We start from the raw sequence: 23,658 nt of genomic DNA on the forward strand, positions 1-23,658 counted from the left end.
CTCTATTGTTCGCCTGTGGGCATGGATAAGTTTTGTGAATATGTGGTGATGGTCCAATGGCTCTAAGTGAGCCTGTTTCCAGGAATCCTGTTTTGTAAGCATGTTTTGCTTTGTGGACAACCTGCAAATGCCAAATTGACCTTGTCAAGAGAACGTCTGGAAAAACACAAAGAAACGTCCCCCTGCGGGAAATAGCAGGAAGTGCTTTCTTTTGTTCACCCTTCCAGTCGAGAAGTGCTATCCTCCAGTGATGAATGCCTCCTATCCAAAGGAGACGACAGAGTGACATGTCCGCTGACGTGCAGGACAAGAGAAGAGCATGACTCATACGGCCATTAAGTGATTTCCCGGGAATGCAGGAAAGATTTGCAATTGTCGAAAAGGGACCATGTTGGGAGCCCTATGCGGCGCCACGTGCACTCGGGTTTCTGAGAAGTAAAACCCCCAGAACCAGCCTGTGGTTTCTTTGCTGAAGAATAGAAATGTACCTCCTCTCCTCGCCGTTCCCAAGCTTTTCCCGCCAACAAGTGATCACGCCCAACGAATGAATGCCGGACCAGTCAGTGCTTCAGACCATCAGTGCAGTGATGTGTTCGATTGGATGCCGATACCTGAGGGGCGTGCCCTGGATTTGGTTGGTCAGCATCTTCAGAGAGGGGCTGGACATAGGGGGTTTTTAAGGACGCTGCAGAGCACGAAATGTCGCTCTGGGCCCTGGGTAAACGGCTCATCCAGTCGCTTCTCGCTATGAACTCTTAACGCTTGTCATTTTGCTGATGTACCCTTCTTCTTCATGTAAATATTCTTGTAAATACGATTTCTCAAAGTGCCAGTAAACCTGCTTGTACATATTTTACCAACTTCGAAGATTCAGTCCTTCTTCAACCCGGAGTCTCTGCACGCTACCAAGTGAAGGCCGGGTCGCCATAGCCCCAGCGTCACGACAATGCCAGAAATGAAGTTGCGAGGAAATTTTACCTTCATTCAGAGTTACTTGAATAAACATTAAAACAGGCACAAAATTCATCTGAGAGCACATTACTGTTAGATGGATAGATAAAGATGGGCACGGTGGGCAGAGATATTAATCAGAAATGGTGACCTTGACAGCACTCTGTGTAGCTTGTCGTGAATACGAGGTCGCTTTCACGGAAGTGCTGGTCACAAAGCTGTAACGTAAATATAAAAAAGCTGCTTAAGCTGGGAGCAGCGATTGCCATGAGTATATTAACACAGCGAGCAGCTAACTCGGCTTTAAACAAGTCATTTACTACGGCAACTACGATCACGTGGCCACTAGCGAAATACATTGTTTCCATAAAAAAATAATTTAGGTTAAAAAATAATTTTATTCCGCACTCAAAACAGGGTGAATGCTACTTGATTATTAGTAGCTGTGCTGTCCAAATTGTGTGCTCGATATGGGCGCGCCTACGCTTTAATACACTGTGCTAAATTAAATAGTGATGAATAGCAGCACGAGTATTAGGAAGCAAACAAGAACGTTTTCTTACCACAGTGAACTTCATCGGTAATAAGTTTTTCCACGGCACAGCCTTTTGTCCACGCTGCATTTTGAGCCGGGTCCGACGGAAACTTGTACACTTGCGCTTTGGATCCACTGGCATAGTTAGAGCGACAGTTTAGCACACAACAACACCCAGACATTGTAGATACCTTGCTCGCAAGCGCCTGTGCAGCACGGATTAGGAACACAGCAAACACAGGCTGAAAACACGCACACTCAGGCCGAGTCGTTCCAGATTGCCTTGCTTGCGTACGCTTGCGCTCGGCGCCGCCGATCTAGCCCCCGTGACGTAGTATTAGTGGAAAGGGGGACTTGCGCTGGTCTTCTCTTAGTCTAGGTGGTGTTTCCTCAACCCGCTCCTGTCGTGTCCAGGTAAGCGCCGCTACTGTGGCAGAATGAATCAACGCCAATTTTTGAATGCCGAAGACAATGGTTTGGCAATGGTTACCCCTTTGTAGCAGTTGATTATTTTTTTATTCACATTTTACAACAAGCATAAGGTTTTTAGGGGAAGGCGCAGTAGCTGTCTTACTTCTCGGTGGACACTTCCACCAACGCCATACTACTGGATGAACCACTAGAGCTATATATGCTGTCATCTCGAATCCCTGTCGCAAACTAGACCTCATTTTGGCGAGCAGGTAGATACTAAATAAGAATCGAAATGGCCTCACACCACCTTCAGCGCTGCACAAAGAAAGGTTGCGTCATAATTAGGCCGGGATTCGATCCCAAGGACGCGGTATCGAATCCCGGCCTCGGCGGCCGTTTTTCGATGGGGGCGAAAAGCAAGGTGCATGTGTACTGTGCGATGTCAGTGCACGTTAAAGAACCCCAGGTGGTCGAAACTTCCGGAGTCCTCCACTACGGCGTCTCTCATAGCCTGAGTCGCTTTGGGACGTTAAACCCCACAAACCAAACCAAACCATAATTTTGATATGATATCACGCGCACATTTTTTTTTTTTCGACACGTTTGGAACTCGGTATGCCGATGGCTTTTCAGCTCAAAGAGCCCAGTACGCTTTGGCGCATAAGAACAAGCCGGAAAACCAATGTCCGCAGATTACACCGCAGCTGCTGCAACGCAATGCGACGGTTGATTCGGATGAGCCGTCGTGCTGCGGAACACTGACGTTGGGATAGATCGCACGAAATTGCGCACGCCGCTGAGCGAGGAGCCGATGGGCGAAGTAACAAGAAGGCGCTGCACAGCCTGCACCGCGCCGAAGGTCTGAGAGCAGTAGTAGAGGTGCCCTCGAGGTAGAAGGACCGCTCCGCAGAGGGTAGGAGGTGTTAGCGTAAAGAAGCCGCCGCCCAGTCGAAAGCTCATTCCATTTAGGCTGTTGGTAAATTTGACATTTTAAGGTGACAGCCTTCCTTGCTTCATGAGTGGTGTCCGCAGGAATATGTGTCAAACGAGACATCCACAACCAATCCAGCAGTAGCCACATAACAAGCCAACACTGACTAAAGCATCTAAACAGTGAGTAACCAATAGCCAAAAGACATAAGGGAATCCAGTAAGGTCGTACATCCAATCCAGTAGCCACATAGCAAGCCAACATTAGATGAATTGGCTAAAGTATCTAAACATTGTGTAATAAATAGACAAAAACCATACAAATAAGTGAAAAAATAAAAGAAATACTCATAAAGATATATCCAAAAATAAAATTAAAAAAGAATTTCGCTTTAGTGCACCTGAGAAGTTATCAGTGCCCCCTAGAAATTGTTTTTTCTTCGCAGCACAATGACTACGCATGCTGCGAAAAATGGTCAGTGCTTTTGTCCTGGCTAATTGCTCCATAGCTAATTGACGGGAAAGAGGACAGCGCAAAAAAGCGTTGACAAGAAGGAATCACAACTGTCGACCTGTGTTGTGTGTTCCTTCTTGTCGATGTTCTTCCACGCTGTTTGTTTTTCCTCAGAGAACGATCGCTACGTGCTATCTAATAAAGCAGAGAGCAAGTATGTGCGTGCAATACACAGTGTGAGACATGAGATACAGGGCCTTTAAATCATCGAAAGTTTTTTGTATGTTCCATATAATATTCGATGACTAAGGTTTACGAGTGAAATACATTCTTATGAGATTAGAGGGTTATCGCATTCTTTCTGACAAAAAAAAAAAAAAAAAGAAAAAAGAGGTCGATTAATATAATATTAGCTTCCTGAAGTGATCATCCGAAGTTATCTTCTGAAATCCCGCCAGACCCCATATTACTGGCTAAGTCTCACTGCCGCTGCCGTACATCTGAATACGCTAAGACGCCGCGCCATTATCTACAAGGAAACCCGCAGAACCGCCCATTAGAGCAACCGGCGCAAAGAATGATACTTGTTTTGTTTTTTTCTAGACGCATCTTATCCTCCTGAAGGCAAGGAAGCAGAGCCGCTATATGATCGATAACAAAAGCAAGATAATAATAATAATAATAATAATAATAATAATAATAATAATAATAATAATAATAATAATAATAATAATAATAATAATAATAATAATAATAATAATAATAATAATAATAATAATAATAATAATAAGCATTCCATACGACAACGGGCGCAAGCAGAAACTCAATCGTTGCCTTAGATTGCTCTATATACATCTCCGAAGGCTTTGTCCATTGGTGCGCAAGGGAAGGTGATTAGCAGAAGCTGGGGGATTTTACCCGCCAGTGCGAAAATCTACGTAAATCTTCTCAGTGCCTCCTATTTATATCCAAGGCGCGAACGCAAGTGGTCGCAATCTGCGTGCCGTGCTCTACCTCCGCCCCTGCTCTTCTATTCTACCCGTGACCAATTCCGTCCAGCGCTTCTAATTCTGGCAACGCTAAGGCGTTACGCTGTTCCATCTAAACGGTCACTCTCCCTGACTCGTCAGCTTATCACTGATCTATAACAACGCGAACAAATTTCACTGTATAGCACAAAAAGCGTCCCGCCCTCACTCTACATCCCAGCTTTAGTCATCTGTTCCCTAAATCCCACGTCAAGAGGATAAGCAGGAGGAGGTTAAGAAGTTCACAGGGGTCAAATGGATGCAAATAGAACAGGAATGGGTAAATTGGAGGAATATGGGAGAGGCATTCGCCCTGCAGTGGGTGTCGTCCGGCTGATGATGATGATGATGATGATGATGATGATGATGATGATGATGATGATGTGCGAAAATTGAGGTGGGAGTAAGAGGATTAAACAGATGCCGCTCGCCTCAGTTGTCCATTGTTCCACTAGATCACTTGAGGAACTTCAAACGCCGAAAGAGACCGCATGTTGCGAGATCTAGCACATGAAATAAGTATGCAAGGACGAACAAACCGGCACGCTAGTTACGCCGTTAAACACTCTTGCCATTGGATGCTGAAGTTAGAAAAAATTCGAGCCCATGTTGTGCGCTCAATAAACAATACTGCAGACACAGTTCGATGACCAAATAGGTAACGGCATATTGCAATCTCTGAATTCCGGCCAATTTACACCCTTCTTGCATTGGCACATCTCATACCTCTCTCGTAAAAAGGCACCTCTCATTCAGGCGTTTTATCTCTTTTTAAGAGAGCTCTAAAATGCGCTCGCCCTTCCCTCTTCTGTCCACAAAAAAAAAAAAAAAAAAAAAAAAGAATCGGGGAGGGGGGTCGGAAACGTTGAGCTGCCCGGTGGGCTAACAGCCCGGACGGTCCCCTGCGGCATGTGCTTCCCGGTTCATTGCATCTTTAAATAATTGTTGGAGCGCGCAATTTGTGGCTTACTAGAGCGTAAATTAACGCGATAAGCTTCAACCCCCCAACCCCTTCCCCCTTTTCTTCAGGAAAGAAAAAAAAAACGCGAAAGCGATTCTCGTTTCTTTTCGCATGCAAGATAGACGATAATCGCGCTGCACAAGCACAATTCCCAGTGCGACAGGACGCGGTTATCACTGCAGCGCAGCTTTCGTGAACGACAAAAGTGCGAGGAAGTTTTAAGCTTAGCGACTTTTTCGATGCGCCTATCGCACTTGCTATTGACTCTGCGTCTGGTGTGAAATTATGCACCGTTCTCTGTTCCTAATAATAAAGAATATTACGTTCCGAAACATTCTCTACACAAATATTTCGTCGCAGCGCTGTACTGTCGTCAAGAAGGGTAAGCAAACTCGAGAATACCTTTACATTTGGGACCAACCACCATTCTCCCGAAGACATTTTCGACAGCTTGGTCAACACCGGAATATCGCGGTGATTAAAAATGAACCGCCGCCTTTTTCCTTTCATCTATGTAAATGTAAATTGTAAATTGGTTTATATAGGAAAGGAAAGACGAATTATATGTCACTCTTCTCTGTGAGCACCTGAACCAAAGGGGAAGGTGAGATTGAAAAAGGAAAGAGAGAAAGAGGTGACGTAGTGGAGGGCTGCGGTGTAATTTCCTCGTTTCCTTCCTCGTTTCTCGGCATTTGCGTCTGTCGCATCTCTTCTCTGTCCAAGAATTTCGCCATCTTTTTCGCGACACTAACTCCGAGCTATAGGGAACCCAAGCTCAAGTTTCGCCACGCGATGGCAGCGCCGCATTCCTGGCGTGGTGGCGAAATGTGAAACTATGGGGCTTCGCCGGAGCAGACGCTCCGCTAGATTCCTGTGCACGCGCGGCGATCGCGTTGCTCCTGGCGGTTATTTGGCGATACAAAAACGCTTCCGCTGATGCGGAACGGATGTACTAAGTAGCATTGTGCCATGGGAAGTGACAATAGTAGGCGAAGCACCAAAATTCGAGGCTCACGTGTGAAACTTTGCAGATTCCTTTGGAAGCGTGTCCGCAAGACCTGTTTTCCAACCCCATGACAGCGTTCTGAGAAGTCTCGCGTTCTTTGTGGAAACGAAAAGAGCCAATTTCCCCTTTCTTCGTAAACTCAGAATTGTTGACGGTTGACAAACCGTTTGGAGAGCCACCAAAAAGGTACAGTGGTTAAACACCATGCATAAAAAGTGAAGAGGATGGAAGATTATCCTGTTCGTCGCTCCCCGCGTGTCTAGTTTTGCCGATTTTTTGTGCTCTCTCCCTGCTTTGTGAGTGCTCTGAAAGCAACCAAATCAACAGATGTGACGTCCGCAATCGAGACTGATGTGTGAATGTGCCCTAAGTGTCCACAGCTGCCTTTTCATTTTTAGATTGACCAAGAAAATATCTAGGAACGAGGCCTTTTTTTTTTTTTCGGGGGTGGGGGCGGCGTTGGAAAACATGCCTTGCTGAGACGCTTTTACAGATTTTCGCAAATTGGCCAATACGTGAACCAATTAATTAATATTATTATTATTATTATTATTATTATTAACGAAGATACGTCGGAAGTGCAGTACAAAAGTGATACTAGCTATGGCTCGACTGACACTACTCGCACGGAGCACCCCTTTCGCGTCACAGGGTTCGTGAGTGCAAACCAAATATTATCATAAATGAAGAGCAACCATTTAATAAGAACCGAAATAAAACACTGTGTAGTACAAGCTTGGATTTCACCTGCCTTCCGAGCCAGCGAGCCGGTTATATCGCGTGTAGCGCATGGAGCACGCATGTGCTTATGAGATTGCTAGCGTTCTTGTCTTTGAAGAAACACCTCCTTCGGACTATATACTTATTCTTCTACTGCGAAATTTCCTTTGGTAACGTCGTAATAATAAAAAACAAATCCGTATATAGATCGCATATGCTACAGGCCAAAACGATGGTCAACGAGCGGGCCACTTTATTCCACAGTACGGATGATACTTTAGCAGTTTTTAAAGATATTATGTACGACAATATAATTACATAGCGGACTTACCTCGAGATGCAGTCCTACCTTTTTGCTAACGTGGGACGCATTCACAATCAATATTTACTCATCCCCGTCTGTCGTCTGCTCTACAGTGCAGACGTGAATAAAAAGTTTCCCGCTTATAATAAAGTATTCTTCATGGAAGTATGGAAGTACGCGTCAGGTTGCCCAATCAAGACGGAATGCGGGTTGCATGTCGCGGTGCACCTGCGGGGACGCGTCAATGCGCGTGCTCGTGCGAGCGAAAGCGCACGGCGCACGCCGTGAAGGCAGCGAGCGAGCCGGCGGCGTCCAGTGAGTGCCCGCGCGACAAAGCAGCGCGAGACGTCTGCACGTACGCAGAAGCGAGCGAGCGAAAGGAGAAAACTTGCACGGGATGCCTAGGTGGTGCCGCCGCGTTTATCCCCAGTTTCTATTTTTCTGTCAGAGATGGCGCTCCCTGTCAGGAGCAGCAGCGCCGCTCGACGGTGCTTTGGAAGCCTATAGCAGCCACTTCTTCGTATGCCTGAAGAGGTGGGCTTTTAGCTTTACAACAAGAAACAGAAACATAAATATATCCCGATAGAAATGAAAGCGGTTCGAGCTCACCGAGCTCATATATATATATATATATATTGTGAGCACTGTGTGGCGCTTCTTCTTCCACACGGCTGAACGTGCTGCAGCCACCGTAGTGCTGCTTCATCTTCATCCTGCTCCCTCTTGTAGATACCCATCGTCATCGCGGAGTGTGTTTGGCTGCAGTGTGCGACCAAGGCTTCAGGTCTGCAATAAAGCCTGATTCCCCAAGTCCGACCTTCGCGTTACCTTACACGTGGTGGAGGTGCGCCTTGATTTCCCCGCTGCTTCGTCACCTGCATCCACCTGGAGCTTCGTTCTGGCCGCCGTTTTTTCGCCTTGATCAAGCATTTATGTCGCCTTGATCAAGTATTAACGTGCCTAGCATCCGCCGGTCTCCAGCTGAACACAAAAAAGTGTAATTTCGCCAAGAAAGAAATCAAGATCCTGGGCCACCTCGTCAGCCGCGATGGCATTCGACCCGACCCTGACAAGCTTGCTGCAGTTTTGAACTTTGCACGCCCTCAACGGACTAAGGAACTACGCAGTTTCCTTGGCCTGTCTTCGTACTTTCGCCGTTTCATTCGCAATTTCGCTACCATTGCTGCACCGCTCCACCGCCTCCTTACCGACAGTACTACTTTCAATTGGTCCGAAGAATGCGAAAAAGCTTTCCAAACCCTAAAGAATGCCCTCACTTCGGACCCTGTTCTCGCTCACTTCGACGACAATGCTGCTACCATTCTCCACACCGATGCCAGCGGCCTCGGTATCGGCGCCGTACTTCTGCAACGTGACACCGCTTCTCGGGAAAAAGTAATTGCGTTTGCCAGTCGAACTCTAACACCAGCGGAACGCAACTACACTATCACAGAGCAAGAGTGCCTCGCCGTCGTTTGGGCAGTTCAGAAATTCCGCCCCTACCTCTACGGCCGCCATTTCACGATCGTTACCGATCACCACGCTCTGTGCTGGTTATCAACCCTCAAAAATTTGACTGGACGCCTTGGCCGTTGGATTCTGCGTTTGCAGGAATACCACTTCGATGTCATATTCAAATCAGGTCGCAAACATCGAGATGCCGATGCTCTTTCCCGCTGCCCGCTCCCAGAATCACCACCTAGTGCTTCTTCGCGCCTTCCTGCGTGCACCCTCGGCGTCGCAATGTCGTCCAGAGCTCCAAACATCCCCTGTGCTACTCCTGCCGCTGCTCCAGATCGGTACGCCATTATTTCACACCAGCAAGCCGATCCCTACTGTCTTTCCCTAATCAACCTTCTCACCGGTGCTTCTCACCCTCCTACCGCTAGGATGCGCAGACAACTCCAAAATTTCAAACTTGACAACGGCGTGCTGTCCCGTTATATTTATTGCTCTGAAGGCACCCGTTGGGTCCCCGTTATTCCGAAAGCGCTTCGCACCCGTATCCTGGCGGCTTTCCACGATGATGCTACAGCCGGTCACTTAGGCTTTCATAAAACTTACCACCGCGTGAAAACCCGTTTCTTCTGGCCAGGCCTCGCCTCAAGTGTGGCAAAATACGTCGCCTCTTGTCTGCCATGTCAGAGCCGCAAACGGCCAACTTCTCCTCCTGCTGGCCTACTACAGCCGCTACCTTGCCCAGCTACTCCTTTTGCCGTTGTTGGCATAGACTTATACGGGCCACTTCCATTGTCCGCACGAGGTAATCGCTGGATCGTCACCGCCGTCGACCACCTAACACGCTACGCTGAGACCGCTGCCCTGCCTAATGGCTCAGCACATGAGGTCGCGACCTTCTTTTTGGAATCGCTCGTACTGCGTCATGGGGCCCCTCAAGTGCTTCTCAGCGATCGTGGTCGGACATTTCTGTCGACGATTGTAGCCGAAGTTATTGAGGCCTCAACCACACATCACAAATTGACCTCCAGCTATCACCCGCAGACCAATGGGTTGACTGAGCGGTTCCACCGCACGCTTTCTGACATGTTGTCTATGTACGTCGACCAGGACCACCGAAACTGGGACGTAATACTTCCTTTTGTTACGTTCGCCTACAATACGGCTGTACAGCGGACCACAGGTTACACCCCGTTTTTCCTCGTTTACGGCCGTTCTCCTGCTACCTTTCTTGACGCCTCTTTCCTTTCTACACATGCCAGTTCCTCGCCCTCTCTTCCTGACCAGTTCCTTTCCCGAGTGGCCAAATCTCGCCGGCTTGCTCGCGTCAACACGGAAGCCAGCCAGGAAGACCGCAAATGCCGCTATGATGCAACCCATCGCCAAGTTTCGTTCCGTCCCGGCGACGAGGTGTTACTTTGGACCCCATTACGCACTCCTGGTCTTTCTGACAAGTTACAGCACCGTTACATTGGTCCTTACACAGTTCTTGCAAAAACCTCCCCGGTCAACTATCGCGTCTCTCCTCTTCACCCTCCTCCGGACAGTCGTTACCGTGGCACTGAAGTTGTCCACGTTTCACGTATGAAACCTTTTATTCGGCGCAATCCTGCGGACTAACTGCGGCCAGGCTGGCCGCTTCAACTGCGCGGGCGAAATAGTGTGAGCACTGTGTGGCGCTTCTTCTTCCACACGGCTGAACGTGCTGCAGCCACCGTAGTGCTGCTTCATCTTCATCCTGCTCCCTCTTGTAGATACCCATCGTCATCGCGGAGTGTGTTTGGCTGCAGTGTGCGACCAAGGCTTCAGGTCTGCAATAAAGCCTGATTCCCCAAGTCCGACCTTCGCGTTACCTTACAATATATATATATATATATATATATATATATATATATATATATATATATATATATATATATATATCTGTGTGTGTGTGTGTGTGTGTGTGTGTGTGTGTGTGTGTGTGTGTGTGTGTGTGTGTGTGTGTGTGTGTGTGTGTGTGTGTGTGTGTGTGTGTGTGTGTGTGTGTGTGTGTGTGTGTGTGTGTGTGTGTGTGTGTGTGTGTGTGTGTGTGTGTGTGTGTGTGTGTGTGTGTGTGTGTGTGTGTGTGTGTGTGTGTGTGTGTGTGTGTGTGTGTGTGTGTGTGTGTGTGTGTGTGTGTGTGTGTGTGTGTGTGTGTGTGTGTGTGTGTGTGTGTGTGTGTGTGTGTGTGTTTAATTGCGGCAGTGGGCGATCCAACCACGCATAGTCATGACTGACCAGCATGCATCGCTTCACATTCGTATGTTTACTTATTGTGAGTACGCGCAGCCGTTTCTTTGGCGAGCTCGATAGTGTTCTCGTTGACAAGTAGAGTAATTAACTGCCGTCTTTTCGTCATTTATTACAGCGCACAAGCCAAAAGCATCCTGGCTGGTTAATGGCAAAACTTCGTTGTCATGTGCTATTGGAAAATTCATCAAGTTAACCGGGACGTTGGCATCGGTTGACGCGAGTTGCACACAGCCGACCGCAGCATGTTGGCGACGCCAAGGCTTGCAGACGCCCGCCCTGCACTCTACCATTCGTTTAGGAAGCTGCCGGTGCCGGTGCTGCACCTGAACCGTCCGAACTGCAGGACTTGCGGCACCGCCGTAGAACTTTACGGAAGTGGTGCAGAAAGTGCAGCTGAATCGAACGGACCCTCACTGACATATACACTACATTATGAGAGCATTATAGTATACATATATATACCCTGCCGGGGTGGCGCAGTGGTTACGGCGCTCGACTACTGTCCCCAAGGACGCGGGATCGAATCCCGGCCTCGGCGGCCGCTTTTCGATGGAGGCGAAAAGCAAGGTGCCCGTGTGCTGTGCGATGTCAGTGCACGTTAAGGAACCCCAGGTGGTCGAAATTTCTGGAGTCCTCCACTAAGGCGTCTCTCATAGTCTGAGTCACTTTGGGACTTTAAAACCACGCAAACCAAACCAAACCATTATAGTATGGCTGGCCCCAATCACCATTAGTCACAAGTGGATAAAATGCACGCACTTCTCACAAAATCTACGCATGAAGCGATGTTCGCATCGATCAACCCCAGCAGACGCGTTGTCCATTAGGAAATGCGGAGTATTGTTTGGATAGGACAGTTAAGCGTAGAGTACGTGGTGTAATGTTCGGCGAATTCATATCACTGAGTCACGGACGCCATGCAATCGACTTCGGGCTATCAGTTAAGGTCGTCGAGCATTAGGAAAGCTGAGAGGGACCGTTACAATCAGACCGAATCCGGTCGTTCGAAGTCCACGAGGCGCAGGTTTGAATATTCCATAGTGAGTGAGAGTTGGTTAGCGTGATACATTCCTGTACAAATAAAGACAGGTTCACCCATGGTTTACCGTCTGGAAACACTTTCTGTGCGTGAAACGGCTATTGATAGAAACGAACGGACAGTATTGAAGTATTGTAATGTTGATCACGGGTGCGACGAATTTGGCAATGCATGTGTTCTCGCGTATGAGATTTAGGCTGCACATTAAGGAAATTTATGTCAATGAAACGAACGTCAAGCATTATGATTATTTATCAGCTCAGTCACCAGGTCAAAAAAGTGAATCGTTACTTTGCAGAGTCGAATAGCTGCGGTCATCGCTGGGAAAAAAAATCGTAAATAGAGCTGCGTCTTTTCGAGGCCGTATCACTCAAGAGCTTGAAAGTCAATATGATGCTGCATCACATCTGTCTCACGAACACTTTCGATCCTCATTGAACTCAATCTGCATTGAAGTGTTCAGGGAGGATTGAAGCACTTGGTTCTACACGGCCGTTTTGAATTGCCATTGAGAAGTTTCCTTCGTGTGCATTAGGTGGGGTCGAGGGTGTCGACGCCCGCTCTCGAAAGTACTTGAAAATTCAAGAGCGATTGAGAAAGCGGTTTTGTGTCAAGCTGGCTCGGGCTCTATTACACTTGAAGGTTATCGTGTGACGATCTCGGTCTTCATTAAGTTGAAAGCAGATCGAGTTCAATGAGGATCTAAAGTGTTCGTGAGACAGAGATATAATTACTCGACTCAAAATAGGCGCGAGGGAAGAACCACGTAGAGAAAACCTTCAGATATGCTTCGCGTCCGACATATCTGTCAGACGGATGGACCAATATCCGTGACTTTCGGTGGAGGCGAAAAGCAAAACGCGCCCGTGTGCTGTGCGATGCCAGTGTACGTTAAATAACCCCAGGTGGTCGAAATTTCCGGAGTCCTCCACTACGGGCTCTCTCATAGCCTGAGTTGCTTTGGGACGTTAAACCCAACAAACCAAACCAAACCAATATTCGTGGCATTGTACGCATGAAAGTGGTCTAGGCTGCGCTTCAACCCTTATTCCACTGATCAGCCGAAACAGGCAAGAATCGCAACATTGCGATGTTTGTTGCTGGGCGCAAAGGGACTGAAACACCCGGAAGCGAAAAGGTAGCGGCGTTAGTCACAGGCAACGCCAGGAGCATACCAGCAGTATGTGATATTGTTGCAACGAATTTGCCCACATTGCATGCAGTGGATAGACAGCTGACGGCCTAAGCTAGCTTATTAACGACCATTCATTACGAATATTCGAGTTCTTACTGCGAAAGCAATACTATTCTAGGTTTCGAGCCTTCAGCGTAGCGCGGCCGGTAGCCACGTCTTACCCACGTGACGCTGTGACGTCACACCCCACGTGACACTAGGGTGAGAGCTGGGCTACCAACTCAAGCGGTCGGCGTAGCGCAGCGGTAGCCATGTCTTAACCATGTGACGCTGTGACGTCACACCCCACGTGACACAAAAGCGAGAGCTGGGCTACCAACTCAAGCGGTCGGCGTAGCGCAGCGGTAGCCATGTCTTAACCATGTGACGCTGTGACGTCACACCCCACGTGACACAAAAGCGAGAGCTGGGCTACCAACTCAAGCGGTCGGCGTAGCGCAGCGGTAGCCATGACTTACCCATGTGACGCTGTGACGTCACACCCCACGTGACACAAAAGCGAGAGATGGGTTCCCAACTCAAGAGGTCGGCGTGGCGCGGTCGGAGCCGCGGCTCAGTTGGCAGGAGCTGCCAACTTGGGTCTCTCGTTTCACATGGAACGGTTATATCAGAATCAGCCTGCTAGGACCCTGGCATTCACGTTACCCCTATAGGCCACTAAAGCACGTTCATATGGCTTGGTTAAAGCGGGGTTTTATATGTGGGCTGAGGAAGAAGAAAAAGAGAAGAAGAAAAGCGCTCAGTCACCCGCAGCTAATGCTTCCGCTCAATATTTGGTTCAGCAGCGTTGAACTCTTGTAGTTTATTTACCAAATAAAGCCCCGCGCTTCTTGTGATGTGTTTGATTTTTTTTAACAAAATATTCATTATTTCATGAAAAAAAAAGAAGCTTCAAAAAGCCGCTTTTTTGTTTTCTTTTTTCAAGACATTCAAAATTTTAGGAAATTTCTCATTCCTAGGTGAGCTCCATAGCGCCCTGTTTTCTTTGCTTTGCACGCCGGCCTGAGTTGAGTTCAGGGGAGAGAAGGAAGCATCATTTCTGATGCTAATATCTTCTTTGTATGTGAAGCCATCATAAGAATTTTAGCATTTTCGGAAAGGACTTATAGAATAGCGACTAGTCGCGCACGTTTTCTGGTTCTAATAAATAGTTTTTTATAGACCCTTTAAGACTTATCTTTACAGCTTTTATAAGCTCAAAAGGGATTTGTATAGAAAACCGCGGGCGTTTTACTGAGGCGTCTAACCGTCTAAGCTTTTATATTTCTAGTCATACTATTTAGTTTAGCTATACAAGGACAACCGCCAAAAACGTTTGTAAAAGAGCCCTGCTGAAACGTACAATCTTTGCCAAAAAATATACGGGTCACCGGGCTTTCTACTCGGCAACCTTCGGGGCTCATTTCGCATTGTTAGCGTTACAATTACCTCAGTGGTGGGCCAACTCTACTCCTCATCAATCTAGAGATCAAGGCTTTGAATGCTACATGGATTTACTGCATGTTTTATAAGCAAAGCTTTTGGGTCGTACACTATTCGTCAAAAGCTGTGCGTACCTGCCTTTCATTTTACAGAAAAGTAATCTTTATACGCTAAATGGCGAGGAGATTGCCACACTCTTAGCCGGTCGGTGCTTGTTCATTCGATTACAAAAAGAGATGCTGTAGTCTGAACAAGTTTAAACGCAGCCTATATAAGGGATCCAGAATTAGACATGCACTTCAGTATTCGCACAAATCTACTTTGCGCCCGTTGTACAAGAGATGGAGCAATATACAAGGCAGGCTCAAACAGGTGTGACTTCATAGTATCCGTAGGATAACCCACAAACACAACCTCGTCATGTCGCCCGCCGCTACAGGCCCCTGCCTCCACCGTCGCCGCTTTGCAGACACAATCGAGGTTTCGTTGAGTACCTTCAACGTACCCACCACTAAACTCGGCGTAGCTCCATTAAACATTCACTCCCCGACCCGAAAGAAGCACACCGGGCCAGCAGCATTCGTGGCGGCGACGAGAGAGAACTTTTCAAGCATGCAAGCTTTGTTCCGCTGCAGCCACGGCCAAGTGCAACCCAAGAGTCGGAGACGAGGAGCGCATCCGGCGGGCTTTTCATCAGCCCCGAGGGCTGCGGCCGCCGAATTGGATTTGTGCTGGAATGGCAAGCCAGCGGTGGGCGAGGAGGGAAAGAACTGCGAGGAGGGAAGACGGCGGAGAGCAAAGAGAAGATGACACAGGAAAACCTGGTGGCGATCAACACGCGCTGACCGTATATACGGGAGTCATTGTATGGCTAGCCTAATTTGAATATTCATGGAGAGCGGCCGTCGAGCTCGCACCACGCGCCCGAGGCCACGATGAAAACGTGAAGTCCGAGCCGGCGCCGCGGGCAGTGCTGGCTAGTTGGCAAAGTCAGGGGCGCTTTTTTGAATAATGAGGAAGTTGGCGCGCTCTCCGCCCCCCCTCCCCCCCCCCCTTTTTTTTCTGCGCGCGTTTGTTGCCTCGGGTGAGCGCTGTTTTATTCCCCGCTTTGTACGCCTGAAGGTTACAGCTCTTCCTTGAGCCGCAGATGAGCTCTCACCTGTGATTGATCATGCGCACTACTCTCTTGCTGTTGTTTTGGCGTTTAAGCAAACTTGACAAGAAGCGCTGTGGAGAAAGGCAGAAGCCTGTCCACAGCACCACAGCTCCAGAAGAGGCAAGCGAAAATCGGCAAAAGTTTCAGGAACGCCGGAGATTTATCGATGAAGTTAGGCGGCAAAGGCGGGAAAGCAATCTCAATGTCCCAAACTTTTATCCGTGTGCATCCATTAAAAGTATTTGTATAGGGTCCCTTACTAAAGATAGCCTGCAATGGTCAAAAATTCAAAGTTGCATATGTTGATCGGTTTTCAGGACAATCCAGGTTTGTAGAACAGCTACCCACCAACAATCCCTAACTATCAGCTTTAAGAAAATAAACTATATTCATAGCGAAAACGCCATGTAAACTATGCACCTTCATCCGAGCGGGCCCCATATTGTTGTGCGTGTAGCAATGCGACAGGCTGGCCTTATTGCCACATGCTCCGGCTTGCACTACTGAAGCTGTGACCTGCGCCACAAAATGGCGCCCGTGGCGTGACTTTAATGCCAACATTGATACGTATGTCACATAAAGCAAGATACGGTGGCGCTACTGTCGCTCCCTGAATCGAATGGGGGTTAAAACCAGCAATACTACTTCCACTTTATAACAATTGCTCTGATGTGGAGAAAGCATATATACAGTCTAAGAGTGTACGATGGGGGGCTGGTTGGTGATGCATGAACTTAGAACTGAAACCACGCAAAGGACGATGCACAGGGAAGAAGTGGACAGGACGAGCGCGGATGCACCGGGAAGAAGTGGACAGGACGAGCGTCCTGTCCACTTCTTCCTTCAACCTTCCTTCAACCTTCCTTCAACCTTCCTTCAACGTTCCTTCAACCTTCAACGCTCCAAGAAGTTTTCTGAGCTTTGCATCCCCCCTCTTAGGCTCTCTCCCTAGCGATAAAACCCTATGAGTCACAAAAACATCATACAGATTTCTCATACTAAACTCGCATAAATCGCATATAACCTCATACAAATATCACTCAGTGAATGAGAAGTATGTGAGATTGTATAAGATTCGTATGAGTTGAGTATGAGAAATCTGTATGAGGTTATTGTGACTCATACAGTTGTTTCGCTAGGGCTTTCTTATAACGCGATAGCGTTAAATGCCGCGTTCGCCGGAAATCCGGCATCGGCTTCCTTACCCTTAGCCCACGCAGGCCCGTTCATACGGCTTGATTATTAGAGCGGAGCTTTAGATGTGGGGTTGTAGCCTACGCTATTGCATCACAGCCCTAAAAGCGGAGCTTAAGTGTGCCCCCATAATTTTGTTCCTATTTTATCGGGGACGTATCATACCACCTGAAACTTATTTCTGGCTACGTCACTGCTGGCGATCCTAGGAAAAAGTTGATCTCCGTCGACCTTCTAAGGTGGAAGATTTGCAACGGCACTCAACAAAATAAAAAAGAAAAAAAAAGAAAAACAGGCAATGCAGCTACGTACGCATGTCTATGTCCGGGAAAAACTGCCATTAATATAACGGTATTAAATAACATTCATGGGAGGTGATGCAAAGAAATGATCGTAAAAAATAGTTGTAAAGTAATTTTCTGGATTCACAGTGCATCGGGTGATCAGCTGTCATAAGCATATCTATAGTGAGATACAACTTTAAAGTACGGTTGTTGCTAACTATAGGAAGTGGCCGGCGACGTGTGCGTTACTCCGCTGAATAGCATACAGAAGCAGTTTTGACTATACAAAACAAGTCAGAGGCATCGAAATTCTTGAGCTTCTAATTCGGCCTGATGGTTAGATTTTTATTTTGGCAACCAGAGATGCTTTAACAACGGACTACTTTCTATCGCGGATGAATTGTGTGTAACGGTTACTGGATACTCAAGTTGCATCCTAGTATAGGGGGTGAGTCTCTCCTCGCCTTCCTTCGTGTTACGCCAAACAAGCATAACCAGGAAAGTGTTTCCTTTGGCAGCGATTACTGTAAATAGAAGCCTAATATATTGCCGTCTTCATGTGAAAGTGAGTGTTCCCAACCTCACACTTTGCGGCATTCTTTTCGTTGTTTTCATCGCACCTCATTCGACATCTGCGGTGCACTTGGGCAGCGTCGCACGTGAGCTGCGGCAGTGGCGGCGGTTCTGCGGTGGACGGTGCCAGTGCCGGCGGCGGGGGGTCGTCGGCGGCCGTCAACCCGTCCTCGACCACGGCCAACCTCATCCAGCTGAGCGGCGCCGAACGGGTTCATCGGGGCAGCGCCACATCGGCCGGCTCCATCATGGCCATAGCCAACAAGATCGAGACGTGAGGTGCACCGCTTGTGGATCATCCTCCTCGCCCGGTGAGCCACCCCCTCCCCATCTCTGTATAGAGTCCAACGGTGTTTCCGCAACTCTCTCTCTCTCTCTCTCTCTCTCTCTCTCTCTCTCTCTCTCTCTCTCTCTCTCTCTCTCTCGATGTACTGCCCAGTTGCCTAATCCCTTATTTGGTATGGATCTGATGACCTATAGGGTGTGCATAGATCTCCTATAGACGTATTGTAGATACTTCCTTTCAGGATAGGCAATTTATGCACTGTCTGAAGACGCAAGCCTTCAAGATTATGAACTTTTGTATCATCGGATAACAAAACTAATTATAAGACCCACGTCCCCCCTAAAGAGCTTCAGCTTGAGTTTGCATAATTTAATCCTAGATCCTCAATTCCGGTACCAACGCGTACATTACGACTGTGTAGAACATACATATAGACATTATTATATTGATTCTGTGAAGTTCTTGAGTCCACGTATGGTAAGTGCAAAAGTTTACGTGCTATATAGACAAGGATTACTCATAGAGAGTCTGCGTGGTTTGCAGACGTGACCTGACAGGACGTGTATGAACCATGAAAAAAAAAAATGCTATAAAAGGAGCTCTTGCACGCGTTTCGCATGTGTTAGTCAACACTGCAGGACATAGCCACACGTCCGGGAGACTACGAGACGAAAGGAAATGAGTTCGGACGAACACCACTTACTCAAGACCTAAGGACGCATGGTGACTTACTATGACAGTGCGTTTTCCATCTTTTATGTTAGACATCGTGCATTCGAAGTGTTTTCTTCTCACTGGTCTGCCAGCCTCACATTTCCTTCTCTTCAGTCGCCGTGCATTAACATTATCCGTGTTTTCATCGTTACGTCGTCTTCTCAGAGCACAGGCCTGCTATGCAGGCAAGCACGCTCTACAGGCCACTAGTCCGGAATGAATAGGTCGGAATACCTACTTTCGTGCGATATTATTTTCTTTCATGAAGGTATCTGAGAAATTCGCTCAAGGATGCACAAAAAAGGAGGAGCATAACTCGTGACGTCTGCAATTTTTAGCCTCCCATCAGGACAACAAGAAGTCATTGCTTCTCAAGCTCCCTGACAAGGAAGAAAAGAAGAAAGGCTCACTTAGGGGTGACCTTAAAATTTGAGCGACACGGTGCGAAACACCAGTGTGTGGTCTCCATGATACGCCCCCTCTCAGTCTCTGTTATTCGTATCATGCCGACATTTTAAATGGGGCCCCGCTGGGGTGGCGCAGTGGTTACGGCGCTCGACTACTGTTCCCAAGGATGCGGGACCGAATCCCGGCCTCGGCGGCCGCTTTTCGATGGAGGCGAAAAGCAAGGCGCCCATGTGTTGTGGATGTCAGTGCACGTTAAAGAACCCAGGTGGTCAAAATTTCCGGAGCCCTCCACTACGGCGTCTCTCATAGCCTGAATCGCTTCGCGACGTTAAACCCCACAAATCAAACCAAACTTTAAATGGGGGTAAGAAGGGCTCACACTTCACTAGTAAGTTGAGATGTTAGTCTAGTAAAATACCTGGCCAGCAACAAGAGAATGAGGATCTCAGGGCTCAGAGAGCGAAGTTCCATCTTGTTTGCTTCTGGGGATCGAACGCTGCAAATATTTTTTCTCTGCGAGTTTTCGTTGGCCAGAGGCTTGGCTATCCAACCTCGTGACCCGAGTAAGTTAACCATGATACTTTCAGGCCTAGGTGATTTCGCGTCAGCAAATGAAACGACCACCTTTAGAGTCATAAGCATGCAGCACTACACACTGGCACAAACTGTCTTTGCCAAACTCTTTTACTCACCTTTCCGGATGGTTTGGTTTTTAGACGTTGCATATGCATCCTCCTTGAATGAACTTTCCTACCTTTGGGCACCCTACCATCGAAATTCCACAGAAAAGACAGGAAAACATCTCCTGAAAAAAAAAAAAGAAAAAAAAACACGAGCTGTCAGGGAAAATACGATAATGTCAAAAGTCGTGTTGCTTCACGTACAAGGAAGGACCGCAGTCGCTAAGGTCCCTCGAACAGGTGGTTTTGGGGGATAATAGGATTTCTCGAGTTAAGACCCGGACTGTAGAGGGGGAAAAAAGGGGGGGTGTGGGGGAGTGGACCGAAGCGAAAAGACACGGACAAAGGTTTTCCCGCTTACTCCTTCGTGCTCCATCATTTCTCTGATGCCTTTCAGTGTGCCTTCATTATGTACTACTACTATTCCTAAGCTTATTTACTAGTGAAGTTGTCCTCCAAGAAGACAACACGAGCTTAACTGATTGCGATTTTTGGTAAAGCGATGTTTGTTACTTCGAATCTAGTACGTAGTGATGGATGCAAAAAGGTAACATTTAAATGAATGACGACATGTTGGCCGTTCTAACGAAATCAACTAGCGACCGATGACGTGGTCCCGGCATCGAAGAAGTACACGAAGGATGACTGCTCGGCGACAGACCAGCAGCAGTCAGGTGCCCAACCCTCGTCGAAATCAGTGCTGGGCTAATAATGCACGGCGAGTGGGCCTTAGTATTCCAGCCAATATTCACCACCTGCTCTGGGTTTAGACTTCGTGCAGAATGCAGTGACTACACTGCGTTCTCTCAGCTGATTTTAAACATTTAGGAAATTGCTCCTTCGAAGTAGTGGGCTTACGCCACCAGTCCACCCCACTATACCACCAGTCCTGAAAAGAAGCGTGAAGCTCGCAGAGTTAACGTGACGACGAAGCTTATAGATGTCACGAAAAGCATTCGTTACCGCGGCTAGGCCGGACGAACGGCGCCGATTTCGTAAGCTCGTCGCAGAAAAACACAGCCGGGGAGGGAAGATTACAATGGGTCGAGGAAGTTGCCGTCGTCAAGGGGAACGGGCGAACTAAATTGAGCGGCAGCTGTTGATCCCGAGGTAAGAAGAGATGTTGGTCGTACAAGGACGACTGAATGAGTGTGTGGTGGGGGAAGACAAATTTAGCCTCGGCCGTGTTCTCTCGGCTCCAGTGTCGTGTTGTTTGCGCTTCTTGTCCGTGATTAGCGCTGTTCCCAAGCATTTTCCGGGTGACAGTCCACAGGTTGCCGAGCCGTCGGACCAAGCAGCATGCAGCAGCGTGGTCTGCGAGGGAACAAGGGAGGTGGGGAAAGGAGGGGGGAAGGCTCATCTATGATTTGCGATATCGTGTGCTATGAAACGTCAGAGCAAGCAAACGCTGCTGGCCGACATGTTCTGGCGAGCAGTTCTCGCCGAACTTAGCGGCTTGGTGGCTTCACTGTGACCAGAGTTCTTCAAAAGACGGGAGAAAAATGTAACTTCCAAAAGGCAATGACAGCGATAGCAAAAACAAAAACTGCTATTGATCGCTTCCAGATGGCGCGACAATTCACAAGCACCCGAAAAATTCCACTTTTTGAAGCGGAGTTTCGCAACTGGTATGATCCAAAAGCTCTGACTATGACGGCTTCCTGCATAGTATATCCCAGGCGGCACCGAACATCGACCCAATGTTGGTACTGTGTCGACAATTCGCTGGTACTATCGATCGTGGGCCGAAAATTGCCAACAAAGTGCCAATATTGGGCCGTTGCTTGAGTTGCCAGTTGGTGACAGCCCACAGGTTGCCGAGCCGTCGGACCAAGCAGCATGCAGCAGCGTGGTCTGCGAGGGAACAAGGGGGGTGGTGAAAGGAGGAGGGAGGGCTCATCTATGATTTGCGGTATCGTGTGTCATGAAACGTCGGAGCAAGCAAGCGCTGCTGGCCGACATGTTCTGGCGAGCAGTTCTCGCCGAACTTAGCGGCTTGGTAGCTTCACTGTGACCAGAATTCTTCAATACTACCAGTTGCAAAACTTCCCATATTATTGGTCAAAATTTGTGTGTATATAATAGTGGCGGCACCCACGGCCATTAAATAAAACTGCTTCTAAGTTGCAAACTTTCACATTGCTGATAAATGCGCAGTCACCTGGAAAATAACATTAGTTGAAGACATGCAGTAGCTAAAATGCTTAAAAATAACAGCCGTAGAGTTAAGCTGGAAAAGACGGGAGAAAAATGTGATTTCCAAAAGGCAATGACAGCGATAGCAAAAATAAAAACTGCTATTGACCGCTTCCAGATGGCGCGACAATTCATAAGCACCCGAAAAATACATACAAAAAGTAGTCATTTTTTGAAGCGGTGTTTCGCAATTGGTATGATCCAAAACCTCTAACTGTGACGGCTTCCTGCATAGTATCCCAGACGGCACCGAACATCGGCTCATTGTTGGTACTGTGTCGACAATTTGCTGGTACTATCATGGGCCGGAAATTGCCAATAGAGTGCCATTATTGGGCAGATTGCTTGTATTGCCTGGATAATTGCTTCCGTGTTCATCGCTTTTATTGCACTAAACCCTTGCTCTGTAAAAATATCCTTCCAGTGCCTGCAATTTTTCTTATTCCGCTTCTAAAAACATACGTCGAGAAACTGCGTAAAACATTACGAATAGTGTGCGGGCGAGAGAACTTCCGCAAAGAATCTCGTTCGCTTATCCACAGGAATAAATTTTCACTAAATTCTAGTCCAGTCATACGTTCATATACGGCTCGCCTGCTGTGTGGCAGCTCGAGTTGGGTGAACAAACTACATATCTCCCCTGCATGAATTAGTTTGCTGTCGTTAGGCTTTGCATAGCTCCGTTAGCACGCTAAGTGTAGGAAAATTAGAAAGCTGGACTCGTCCCCACAGTATTGCTGCGAAGGCAGCCGAGTACGCATTTTTAAGGAAACGATGAGTAACACTGCAATGCGGGCAAGGTAGAGTACGCTGCGTATTTAATTTCCGCGTTCTACCAAACCCTACTTTGCTTGTGGGGATTCCAGCGAAGGCAGCACTGAACACCGCCCCAACCCTGTGGACTGCTATCCATCCTGATTAGGTTTTCGGTCCCCTCAGAAAGCAATGCGTGAAGGCAAGAACAGTGCAGGCAATCGGAGGCCGAGTGCGAAAAGAGGTTCGATGTCTGTGCAGAGAAGTATGGCTCTGCACAGACTGCGACGGTTCTATGCGACGAGTAATCACAGATTGCTTTCGGGTCCGAGGAGATTTGAAACCCGGCCCCTGATTACCACAGACGACGTGCAATCTGCTCCCCTATTTATTTGCCGCTTCCAATATCGGTATCTACAAAATCTTAAATGACCACCCTTGCTCCTGAGCTCATAATTATACACTCAGCTTATTAGGTTACAACTGGAAGATTAATCCCAACTTGTCGCGGGATTCTTAATGTATGTAACAAAAAATAAACCTTTTGACAAGTTTAAGTTGAAGTATATCAAGGTTGTGAATAGCTCCGATTCTGGGAATTCCAGTGCGTTCATTTAAACCAGATTACTCCAGCATAAATTTGAGCGAAAGTCACTGAGGGCTTTCGCCATGTTTATTGTTACGATCTGTGCATTCCTCTCACTCTCTGTCTTTATTTCTCCC

General features: G+C 47.7%; 1 protein-coding gene across 5 annotated transcripts in view; it reads left to right on the plus strand.

Moving 5' to 3' along the window:
- LOC146208540 (potassium voltage-gated channel protein Shaw-like) overlaps window positions 1-23,658 on the plus strand; it is a 273,057-nt gene that overhangs the window by 243,502 nt on the left and 5,897 nt on the right. For all 5 annotated transcript variants that reach the window (XM_084594614.1, XM_084594598.1, XM_084594629.1 and 2 more), the window contains one exon: window positions 17,977-18,209. In XM_084594614.1, the coding sequence (XP_084450740.1) occupies window positions 17,977-18,176 (200 nt within the window). In that variant the 3' untranslated portion in view covers window positions 18,177-18,209. The remainder of the gene's footprint in view (window positions 1-17,976; window positions 18,210-23,658) is intronic.

Source organism: Amblyomma maculatum, chromosome 1 (assembly GCF_055883805.1).
Source record: "Amblyomma maculatum isolate TAMU_Amacu chromosome 1, ASM5588380v1, whole genome shotgun sequence".
In the NCBI taxonomy this organism is placed as follows: Eukaryota; Metazoa; Arthropoda; class Arachnida; order Ixodida; family Ixodidae; genus Amblyomma; species Amblyomma maculatum.